Source organism: Microchirus variegatus (genome assembly GCF_963457635.1).
Source record: "Microchirus variegatus genome assembly, chromosome: 19".
In the NCBI taxonomy this organism is placed as follows: domain Eukaryota; kingdom Metazoa; phylum Chordata; class Actinopteri; order Pleuronectiformes; family Soleidae; genus Microchirus; species Microchirus variegatus.
Window position 1 is genome coordinate 21,368,445 of NC_139820.1, and position 12,806 is coordinate 21,381,250.

The following is a 12,806-nucleotide window of genomic DNA, read 5'->3' on the forward strand; positions in this document are numbered from 1 at the left end:
TCATACATTCCTTCCTTCCTCGTCCTCCTGTGAACGTTTCTATAAAAGAACCTGTTTCTCAGCGGTAAAGTCAAAGATAACAAACGTCTAATTGGAACAAAACTCCGGTTTGACCCCGAGCAGAAACTGACGCGGACCTTAAAGAGCTCGTCAGCGCAAAGACAAATAATCTCCTCACTGTGACTAAAACACCACGTCAAAACTACAAAGGTGTGTAATTCCAGATTTGAAACGCAGAGGATTAGAAATGATGTTTGATTTATTGATCCTGGGGTCTGGTGAGGAATTTCTTCAGTCTTTTATAAAAAGTTTATTTAAAAAAGATTAAGCGCACGCGTGCGTCGGTTTGAGCGGTGGACGTGGTTTATTTTTCTGTGAAACACACGTCGTTGTGTTTATTTTCACTCGCTACAGCAGAGTTTTACTTTGGGAATAGGGTTTTTTTTGCCAACAGTTGACATGAATTATTGTGCTAGAATGAATTTGAGAACAAAAATGAGAAGACAGATAGGACCAGATGCTTATTTCACTCGTAGAAAGAGCATAGATTGCATCTCCAGCTCTCAAAATACGAATGATCTTCTGCATTTGCACCAAAAAACGACCTGATAATCAATATTTACGCTTTATACGCTCAGGTTTTTCCATCACGTCTGCTTTTCCTCTTGAGAAATCCTCACAAATGTAAAAAAAGACACACAATGAAGTCTCCTGACGTAGTAATTCCCCTTGTTTATGACCATTTTAACCAGTCTGCCTATATATAATATAGTATAACATAATATAATGTAATATAATGTAATAACAGGCTCGTCTTTGCCTGCAGAGATAGAAGGCGGCAGCTATTGTTTGCAAATCAGGATTCCCTCTGAAACCTTCGGCTCCAACCACAATGTTTTATTCATTTATTTTAACAAAGGAAAACGCAATGTGATTTTGGATGATACCATATCTACTCACATAGGGGGGGGTGTGATCGAGCAAAATTCAGTGTGGACACATGGTCTGCATGAGCATAAATTAGCTTAAATCATGGGACTACAGGTGCAAATTAGCTATTTAGCTAACTCTGGTACAGACCCGGTTTTGTACATGGTCCCTGTCGACTAAACTAATAAACTAAACTAAACTAAAAGCAACAAAAACGGTAGCGTGTGGGTAATAATTTGGCTTTTTTTGGATGGTTTTCCTGACTTTTAATGATATGAACTTTAATAGCTGTTGCGTTTGTCCAAAGTGGCCGCGCAAGCTAGCAAAACAAGACAAAGTATGTAACAGAAGGCAGGTGAGTTTACCCGTTTGTACGAATCAGAATCAGGCCCGGGTGTGGGTTCAATTCCTGGCTCTGCTGAGTCGACATGTGTCCTTGAGCAAACGTCTACAGAGCCTGGAGGATTTGAGGCTTTGGTGCGCGGCTTTAAACGCTTTATTATCAGAGGAGAAAAGTCGATAAACCTCAGTGGAGTCGACGTCGCTTGTTATCAGGTCTTCAGAATGATCATCATCATGATGATCTTCTCTTGCCTCGTCATCACAGTTTTTACTCGCAGAGCAGATTTCCCTTTCCTCAACATCTGAGATCATCAGCTGTGACATCCTTGCAAAGATAATGCCCCCCCCCCCCCCCCCCCGACTCCACTTTTGGGTTCTATTTTTAAATCTCCCGTCCTCTGTGTTAAGGAAGCCTCCGTCTGTCTGTATGCGTCTGCTTAAAAGCTCTCACCCACAAATGGAGCTTGTGTTTTTTGATGTTGGGCCTCAGATGAACAGAAGAACTTTCTAGGACAGAAGAAGCTCATGAATCATGGATCGATGCTGATGTTGACGTCAGGAGGAGGATTTCACTCCCGACGTCTTTTCTTACGTCTGTTGTCGTGCGTCATAATATGGACATTTTGCGTGTAAAGTTTATTTTTTGCTACAAACCAGTGTTTTACATTGTTGTGACGTTCATTCTATTGCGTCAGTGCGAGAATTAGTGCTGGGCGCGTACGCAAACTCCGTTAGCGGTGTCAACGTTAGCGCATGACGCATTTCCTCGATGACGTGACGTCGTGTTTACGTGACATCCCGATTGTTAAAATTAGTCTCTAAAGTGACGGAGTCAATGCCACGTTTATCAGTTAGCTCCGTTACCTGCGTTAGCTCCTTTAGCGCCGGTAGCATAACTGGAGCGCTCTGTTTGTTAAAAGCAAAAAAGAGCAGCGCTACAAATAACCAGCGTGTGATGCGTATGTGAGCCTCTGTTTTTTAAAGTTTAGCATTACTTTTGAGCAGGGGTGTCAACTTCCTGATGAGTTATAGGGAACTTCCTGTATCGTGGCGAATGGTCGAAATTCGCCAAGGGTTGCCATGGTCACGCTGTTTTGAATCCGCAAAACTTTTCAACAACTTTGCTCCTACATGGATTTCTAATAACGTACGCAGATTTGTAGGAACGTTCAACATAGATTAGCGAATCGCCAGAAATGGACACCAACGTTTAAAAAATGCAGACTTCCTGTTGAGTTGAGGCCGTGGTCTTCCCACCAAGTTTCAGGAAATTAGGTGCAACTCTATGCTGAAGTTATAGGGCACTTCCTGTATCGTGGCGAATGGGTTGCCGTTTTGAATTCGCAATTATAACATAATATTAAGTGGGGGGGCCGCATGTAATCGATTGGGGGGGCCACATATGGCCCGCGGGCCGGCAGTTTTACACCTGTGCTTTAGAGACTCATTTTGATAATCGGGAGTCGCGTAAACACGACGTCACGTGCTTCTTTTTACGGTCAGTCGTCATGGAAACGCGTCATGCGTTAACTTGACAACATGATGGGGGGAAAAACAACACCTGTCATCCTTCAGATGTGGATGATGTCAGTTAAATGTAAGATACAAAACCTGGCTTTGGCTCCTCCCACCGCAGCGCGACAACAATCTGATTATCTTCGTTATCGCTCCTCTCGCTCTCGCTCGTCGTCTGTAATTCTGCCCATCGGGCCGAGAATCACTCGGAGCTGTCGTTAATCCGTGTAACTGTGACAACGCGATTAGTTTCTAAAGCAGAATTCTGGCGTCTCAGAGGAAGAGGACACGGTTTTTTGTTGTACAATCAGATGTGGGTCGTATTTTCCTTCTCTCTAATGTTGTCTTGTTTGATGTGGGGCCCCCCCTGGAGCCCTCACCCCCCAAAATCTCTTAAAAGAAACCCTACATTTGTGTCTTTACTTGGTGAAAAGTTGCTTTTCACAGCTTCAAACAGTCTTTCTATTTTTTTGCCACAGTTTGTTAGCGTCGTGTTAGCAGAGAAATTCCTGCTGAATCACTGACGTGTGACGATGGTTTGGACCACGGAGGCTTGTTAGCGCCAGTCACTGCAGCAGCTGGAAGGAAAAAAACAGCCTCTTTAGATCCAATCAGTGGCTTTTTAACAGCCACCTGATACAGAGTCACTGCTGAAGGCTTCACTGTAAGAAACAGTCTGTAGATTATACGCTTATATACTGTTGGACTGGCGATTCTACTACGTATTATCTTGTAAAATTGCATTGTTTTTCACTTGTGCAGACCAGGGCGCTGGTACAGTAGCATTCAAAAGTTTGGGGTCACTTAGAAATGTCCTTATTTTTGAAGGAAAAGCTCTTTTTTTCAATGAACATAACATTAAATGAATCAGAAATACACTCTATACATTGTTAACCTCTTCTTCCCTGACCCTCTTTTTGGAGTCCCTGCTCGAAAATGACATGCCCAAACTAAATAGAGCAAATCTCTGCAGTTACAAGCTCTATGTGGATTATCATGGTATCGAACTACAGATAGCACTTGTGAGTTTCCACCAGGGGTGTAAGTTTCACTGTAGATGCCACTGTGTCAGAGTAAATGTACATGGAACACAGCATAACTGAAGGATTTTTTTTCTCGCCTAAAAAAAATATTGCATTTTAAAGCAAATATCACCTTTAAAATATGCAGTAGGAGCTTAAAAACACATGGAGGTCGTGTAACAACATGTGGACATGAGCTGTGCAAAGTCTGATGCTGCTGAAGTGAAGCAGGGTGAAATGACAGAGGTTTTAGTAAAGAGATATCTGGGCGTTCTCTCTTTCGGCACAGTTTGGCACCATCTGTGCCATTTGAGATTTCTTAGGTACCAAATTATTAAAAACCCATTTAATTTTATTTACATGTCACTATTGGTCTAAAAAGAACTTGGTTGATCGACATCACTGAGGACCGTGTCCAGATGCATCGAGAAGATGTTTGTAAGAAGTTTGTAAGAGACTATTGAGCGCTACCAGAACAGTTGGCATCCCGGTCTATCTTCAAAAAGTTCTTGAAGCCCAAGCTCTTCTTCCAAGAGCATCTTCTGCCCGAGCACTTACCTTTCACCACCTACATGATCTCCACTGTTCCTATCTCGTAAAGTTCTTTCCGAGACTAAATGCTTACATGTAAAATGTAGAAGATGGTCAAATAAAGTAGTTTTGATCTGATCCGATCTGAAGTTTTAGGAGATCAGAGTTCCTTTTTAAAAACATCCACTTATACATAACATAACTTTCTCCTGCATCATTGGTGAAGCATTGAACTAAATGTGAATCTTATGAATGGTCTGCTGTGAAACAGCTGTCCAGTAGAACCTCCTCGTGTCCGGTGAAGATGTTTTCCCAGTCGCCCCTCGTTTCACTCCGATGGCCTAATTGAGGCGGCTGCTCGCTGATTGCAGAGCCAGGAGTTGAGCTCAGCTGCAGGTCAAAGGTCATGTGTATCACGTCTCCTCAGCGCTTTACTTTAATTGACTCTGCTGCAGATTTAAGAGCAAGTGACTGCAGACAGGAGTTCTTGGTGCAGCTGCAGAATCAATGTAACTGGAACTTGGTTTTTCTGTTCGTTAAAGCTGCCACTTACTGCGCCACCTACTGGCACCAGGTGGTCGGGATCGTAGGGTAAATATTTGATAATTCTTAGGGTTTGCTCCAAGATACCTTGGGGATGGTTTCAACACCTAAGCCTCCAAATGTCTGGACTTTGTTGTTGCTTATTTTAACCAGAAAAGAGCCAGAAAATGTGCTTTTGCCCATTTTTCCAGAAAAACTTTCAATATCTGGCAGTTATTTACAATTTAATGCCATGTTTAAAATAGTGTATTAACAATTTAAAACAAAGAAATACAACGTTTTTATTGAGAATAAACACTGTAGTTGTACACAAACCCCAGATTTTGCACAGATTTTGTGTTAAATTTGAAATTTGCACAGTGTAAAACATATTAAAAGTCAATTTTCACCGGCTTCCTGCAACAGCGTGAGTAAAATCATCATAATAACCACACGTTGACTCGGACGTTGAACTTCTCAGCTTTCAGAAACTGTTGGAATTTTTCCGATAGCACAAACCGTTGCGTAATTACGGTAATGTAAACGTAACGTAAACGTTAAAGGTGCCATATGTAAGAATGTGGCCAAAAACGGTTACTACATTCAAATTCAAAATACAGAGGTCTTTTAGGTTTTCATTTTCTGACGTAACTGGCAACCTGTGGTTGCTCTGCAGCTGAGACTCTACTGACTGCAATGACTAGTAGACGGCTGCAGGTGGCGCCACATGCCAAAACATGATTTGCAGTCTGCAAAATATTTTTTTCAATGCAAATATTTTGTCTGTACTGTTGTTGTTGGTGAGTTCAGTTTGTTATATGAACATTATTCCTGAGTCTCTGTGACATATTAGGAGGATTTTATGGCCAGTTGCTTTAGATTTATTACAGAATGCACCTTTAAGCAGATTCCATAACTCTTGCAGGGCCTCAGGTACAAAGTTGTTCGATGTATTTTCTGTTTTTCAAGGCACACAACGTGAAATTTTGCAAACTGCGTCACAAACTCTCGATCTATAAAGCACCAAAACTCAGAGTAAGATCTCTTATGTGTAACTACGGTGAAACACAGAGGTCACGACCTCCCGTTTCATCCTCTTCGATTCGCGTAATCACGCGTGATTTGGTGCCGAGCCACTTTGTAGCGAGTAGCTGTTTTTTAAGAGCCTTAAATAGAGCGTTGGTGTCGCTTGTTTTCGTCCAGAAAAACAGACCAAACTGCGTCCGACTGCACAGTCTGAGACGCTGTGGTGACGCTGAAGCACACGGTGATGAATCCCTGGTTACACCAGATCAGAGCCTCGGAGATCTCAGTGCCAGAGTCATTGCTGAGTTTCCTGCTGACACAGTTGGTGTTTTTTTGTTTTCACGCGTAGCGCCCCCACACTGTGTTGGAAGCTAATGCGTTTGCACACATCAGAGCCATCACTTTCTATGGTTTTTATGGCATTCGCCGTTGAAATAAGAATGAGTCAGATAGAGACGCAAAAGGGGGGGGAGTGAGTAAAGAGAATGACGAGTGAGTGATTCTGATTCACTTCAATGATGTTGTGCCGAAAATACACACACAGTAAATCTAGTTTGGTGTTTGGTGAATCTGCAGTCCTAATATTAATATTAATTAATATTAACCCTCTTCCCTCCAGTGTTTTTGTCTGCAAAGTTCACTTCAGGATGACTAAGAAGAAGGAATAAATGCCAGAATAATTAAGAGAGCATTAAATTCAACCTTCCGTGACACTAATGGCGCTGTTTTCCCTCCTCCAGACAAACGCACATTTGATAGCTAATTAAGGACTTTGAGAATTAGGACTAAAGACATTTTGTGGAAATCTGGCACCTTGGCGTCACCATCAGACATATGTTTTTACCCGGATCTTGTGTTCACACTGATGCTTTTTTGGTCCATTTGGACTGTTGACGTTGAAGAAACACCGGACGCAAGGGAGTGATGCTTTTCTGTTGGGCAGGTCAGCCAACCATCGCTCTGGTGCCCCCAAGGGGAAGGGTACAGTTGGGGCTGGATTATTTTGGTCCTCTTCCTAATGGAAAACGCCAAAAAACACATACCGTAACTGGACCAAACCAAGCTGTTCCACTCAGGTGCCGGCTGCTTTGGGACGTGATGCTGAGAGGCGAATAACGACGGCTAAATGTGCATTTGAAAAGCTTCGAGGGGGAGGAAAAGTCTCTGGAGTCCAAATCACTGTCAGATCCCAAAAAACGAGGGGAAGCAAAATCTCTCGCACACCCGACCGACGGCCGTGTTGAGCAACAATAACATAAATATTAATGTCTTCACTTCGAGGAAAGGTCGCACCGACAAATTCAAGATGAAAGAAAATTAGCGCGCTCTTACCGAGCCCCCTTCCATCTCGCAGTTTTGTTAATGATGGATCCGTCGGGAATCCGTCGGCGTTCCCATTTGATCTGATTAGCGCGTTGGCGCCCGTGATCAAAGAGCAGGCCTCATTTGCACACCATCACTTCTTCTTTTGAACCTCGGATGAGAGTGAGAGTAAAATAATTTGCCAGAGTGGGACGAGATGTGACTCCTGACTCCAGCGGGGGGATCGGGGGGGGATGGGGGGGGGGGTGTGGTGAAGCGTGTTATTAGCATATTACAGATAATGTTGGACCGAAAAACATAAAAGTCAGACGTAAAATTGGCACGAGACGAGTTTGTGTGGACGCGCAGGACAAAGGACGGAGGGAATTGAAAAGTCCAAATGATGCTCGTGTAATGGAGCTTTTTACGGCTTCATGAGGCAGGTGATGGCGAGTTACCCCCCACTGGTGACCCCGCCCCCAACGTATGAGACCGCAAATCTCAGTAGGATTATTGTACAAATGTGAGATTAAAGTGAGCTCTTAAATTTCCGAGGGCTTTGATTTATGGCTTCTGTCTTGGGACAAAAAAAACCCTCTTTAGTCTCTGGTTTCAACCTTTTATTTGCCCAGTGAGGATGTTTTTGAACTCCAAGGTCAAATAACTCAAGATCTTGGTAAACGCGTTAATTTCGTCTTAATCTGCTGGATTTCTGGCATCATTTTAGCCACTTAAGTGTTTATCAAATCCTAACTTTTTCCAAGTTTTCCACAAATAACGAATCCTCTCTAGAGCGTGAAAACCACCGTAGCTCCGTGGTTTTCTTGTGGGGTATAAAAACCAAACTACCAAAGAATAAAAAGTCATTTAAAAGAATACAAATAAGATAATTCAAAAATAGTGTGCTGTCTGGGTTTGTCAACGCAGAACGGTGCTAGCAAGCTAATGCTAGCTACCAAACCTGGCAAACTGTGACACTCGTAGGAGAAAAATACCATAAACATCCTAACATCTGTCAATAACTACAGTATAATAATATCTGCTGACTTGTTTGGAACCTTTAACTAACCGGTGCGAGTAATGTTAGCATCAGGCTAATATCTTGTAGTTGCAGCAGGGTTTGTTTTGGGGGTTTTCTGCTGACTCATGGTTCTCTAAAGTGTCTGTAGATATTTTTTGTGTCTCGGTTGAATGTGAAAACATGAAATTATGTTTTTAAATACAGGTTAGATTGGGGTTGTGTGTCCTCGTCTGAGTAAACAATAATTATCTGACGTTTTCTGTGAGAGTTAATCATCATCGTCATGTTTGTGATGTATAAATGTATAAAAAATCCGGCGTAAATACGTATCGCGTAGAAGACGCCACGTCAAATTTGACTCTAATGTTCTTTAACTGTGTGGAGTTGGATGTTTTTAGTGTGATGAAGGACTTTTGAAGACTTTGAAGTCTGATTAAAAGGATTATTTTGACATTATTTCAGCAATATCACATAAAATTAACATGTATACATGTATTTTTTGTATCATCTCTCTCAATGATAATTATCTGACATTTTCGACCCTAAATGATGAATTTAATTGCATTTAACTAGTTTTCTAATGAAACTGACAGACGTTGCTGCCTTTTTATTTGCAAAACTAAATCGCTTGAGCGCAAGAACGCCGTAAATACGTATCGCGAAGACGACAAGGTCACCTTTTTTTCGCGAATAAAAGAGAATCCAATCAAATTTGACACTAAGGTTCTTCAGACTCAACGATTAACTTTGTAGATTCGGTCTGGAAAAAGGTTATTTTAAGACGTGAGTTCAAGTAGAACACCTGACATTTACGAGGATAAACACGTTCCTCAGGTATTGTGTCACAGCTTCTGCGTATCAGTCCTTTTAAAGCCTCTCTGATTTTCTCACTGTGATGACTCCGCTCTGATCATGGAGCACTTGTTACCGTGGTAATGGAGGAGATATAAATAATACCCTGTGGCACCTGGAAGCTTTCATTACAGCATTAACGTTTTGAGATAAACAGCGATATCAAACGTCTGGAATCGTCTGAGTGTGAACATGCAATTAAAAGACGCACCGTCGTCGTCTTATAATACGAGATAATACGAGACCTGACGGAGATTCAGGAGCGTCCACTCATTTTCAAAGTTTTACTGATGATACTTTTAGTGTTGAATTGGTTATTTTGTGCTGACAGGCTGCGCAAAAAAAATAATCCTTAACCCTCGTAAAAAGTTCTTTAACCCTTTTGTTACCAATCCCATCGTCGCCAACAGGACTTGGCACTAACTATTATCCCGTAGACCACGGGTGTCAAAGTCAAATTCAAATGACCTGGGGGCCAATGAACGACTAGTGTGGTCAAAAGGGGGCCGGCCTAGAGAACAAAAAGTTGGGGAAAGTTCTTTCGACAACTTTTTCGAAAACCCTTTCCCAAAGAAAGGGTTTTTCAAGGGTTCTTGGTAACACTAATGGTTCCAGAGAACCCTTTAAAGCCCCTTTGATGAATAAAGGGTTTTAAAAGGGGTTCTTGGTGGAACCCTCCAAAAGGGTTCTCTGATGAGGACAAGCAGAAGAACCTTATATGGTGTTGTGTAGAACTTCAGGAGTCCCTAAACGGTTAAATAATAGCCAGATTAAAAGTTATCTTTGATAAATTCTACAGCCATAAAATCTAAATAAATCCAGACGATGATGCTCATACTGTACGAGGTTTAATTGTGATTAAATTGTGGACTAACGGACGTCGTTGTTTGTGTTTTTCTCTGTCTTTTCCGTAGCGACAGCATGCCAAAGCGGATGGCTCTGATCTGCTTCCTGTCTCTGGTCATGCTGATGAGCATCCTGGGAAACCTGCTGGTCATGGTGGCCGTGTGCAAGGACCGACAACTCAGGTACAAAAGACTCGGCTTTGACCGTTTTTAGACCGTTCGTCACAGATCTGCACAAATATCACACAGTGATCATCTCAAATATGTTATTTAGGTGAAAATAGAAAGAACAATTATGTAAAAACGGCCATTCCCGACCAAGCTCTAACGCTGAAAAACCAGAAACATGCATCAATAGGACAGTAGACGTCATGTTTTATTGTCAATTTGACTCTAGTTTGGACCAAAATGGACGAAAACAGTCCATTCATGACATTATTACGTCGTCTTCCATCAAACGACTCAGTTTCTGAACTCAAACCTCTGCCTGAGCGAGTAACTCATCAGTTATAAGTGTTTTATTGTCACCCAATCAAACGTAATCAGCACAGATCGAGGACATTTCACTACGAAGAAAAAACAGTAAAACCAGTTTGTGCTCATTTTAATCAAGTTCACGCATCAAAAAACACACAGTCTGTGTGTTTATGGGATGGCATTAAAGCCGCACACACACACACACACACACACACACACAGATCTGTAATCTGAACATTACACGTTCGTATCTCACAGCGTCACAATCTGGTATTTTGAAGCCAAACATGTTGTCGGGACACGACACACGGCTCCGTCTGGACACGTTCAAAAATCTGAGCTACAGCCAAGTCAAGTGGAAGAAGTGAGTTCCTGTTTCTCTTTAGGAACTTTTTCTGACATAAACACTGAGCTTATCAGGGCCCAGGAGTACTTATGGAGACCAAAACCTGGTCCCGAATGAGGTAGAACCTCATTTCTGAGGGCTCATTTTTTAATTCCGGTGGTTTTGTTTAGACTGTTCAAACGATTGGATGTTAGTGTAATATCTTAGATATCTTACCTCAGTAGTTCTTTTTGAGAGTCCATGTAGCTCTGTGTGGATCTGAAGGTCCAGCGATCGCTATATCTGACCCCTGACCTCCAGTAACATGATCATACATGGACGGAAACGCCTAGTTTGGAGTGAGATGTGACCTGTTTGGCTTTCCGTAGGGTGGTTCCAGAACGTTCCACCACTGACTCGCCTGCGTGACGTCAAAATGGTCGTGATCGCGACCTCGTTCAGATCCACACCGGAGTTTGTGACGCCCCTGGTTTACACACACAGTACAGTCGAACAGTGTTTCTGATTGTCCTTCAAGAACCACCGTCAGAGGAATCTCGCGTACCACCTGTTGTCCACGTACCACAGCTTGAGAACCACGGTCTTTCCAAACTGCATCGCGGTTTTAAGAGTCCGTTTGGTTTATTAGTGACAGACGGAGGGAAAACACTCACAGTCGTCCACACTGACTCAAGCTATTTATAGCAGAGGCTGTGAGGAAGGACTGACTGACTGACTGACAGACAGACAGACTCACCTGCAGAGATTGGCTGCAGCGCTGCGATGCAAATAAGTGATTACCAAAGCTCATCGGTGTGTGACGCTGCGCCGACCTGTCAGGGTTTATTTTCTAATTCGACAGTGGACGGACTGATGAAGAGACCACGGTCAGACTCACTCACTTGTCTGTGTGTGTGTGTGTGTGTGTGTGTGTGTGTGTGTGTGTGTGTGTGTGTGTGTGTGTGTGTGTGTGTGTGTGTGTGTGTGTGTGTGTGTGTGTGGATAAAACTGAGCATCAATCACACAGCAGCTGTGAGACCAGACCAAACCAGAGCAGACCAAACAGTCTAGACCAAACCAGAGCAGACCAGATCAAAACAAACCAGACCAAACTAGGCCAATCAGAGCAGACCAAACGAAACCAAACCAGAGCAGACCAAAACAAGACCAGAACAAACCAGAATAAACCAGAGCAGACCAGACTAGACCAGAGCAGACCAGATCAAACCAGACCAAACCAAACCAAACCAGGCCAAACCAAACCAGACCATACCATACCATACCAAACCAGACCAAACTACACCAGACCAGACCAAACCAAACTAAACCAGACCATACCATACGAAACCAGACCAAACCAAACCAAACCAGACCAAAGCAAAATAGACCAAATCAAACCAGACCAGACCAATCCAGACCAGACTAGAGAAGACCAAATCAGACTAATCCAAACCAGACCAGACCAATCCAGACCAGACCAGACCAATCCAGACCAAACCAGACTGAGCAGACCAAACCAGACTGAGCAGACCAAACCAGACTAATCCAAACCAGACCAGACCAATCCAGAGCAGACCAAACCAGACTAAACCACGCTGCCTACTCCGACACTTCCAAATAACTTTTCAACGACGACGACAGTGACATTTTGATTGACGTGTAAACACAGTCAAGATACATTTACTGTTTATTTAAATATGTGATGCAACGCAAACAGTGAACTTTGGTGATCAGTAGTAATAGAATTGTGTATTTGTACAGAGTTTCCATCTATTAACTCAAAAATATTAAATTATTTAAGATGATAGAGAATAAAATCAGTCCTGAAAATGTACACGTCTGAATTTTGTCATATTTTCGGTGTCATGGCTTCTTGTATTAGCAGCCAGAGGTAGAAACCAGGGCAGCCTCTTTTAATTTAAAACTAAATTGCCTTTTAACCATTCATTCATTAATAAATTTATTTGTAAAGCACTTTTCATAAAGTTATCTCAAAGTGCATTCATTCATTCATTATCTCTGGGTTACCCTGAGAGGATCATGGGAAGGAGCTGGAGCCATTTCTAATGCTGCTCACTTGAATAGAAATGTTTTTT

The 12,806-nt window shown here is 42.4% G+C and overlaps 1 protein-coding gene across 1 annotated transcript in view; it reads left to right on the forward strand.

The window, feature by feature from the left end:
* The window catches only part of htr4 (5-hydroxytryptamine receptor 4), a gene marked incomplete at its 3' end in the record, with an annotated part of 72,170 nt that overhangs the window by 22,113 nt on the left and 37,251 nt on the right, over positions 1-12,806 (forward strand). The window contains exon 2 of the mRNA XM_083905918.1: positions 9,978-10,091. Within this exon, the coding sequence (XP_083762044.1) occupies positions 9,978-10,091 (114 nt within the window). The remainder of the gene's footprint in view (positions 1-9,977; positions 10,092-12,806) is intronic.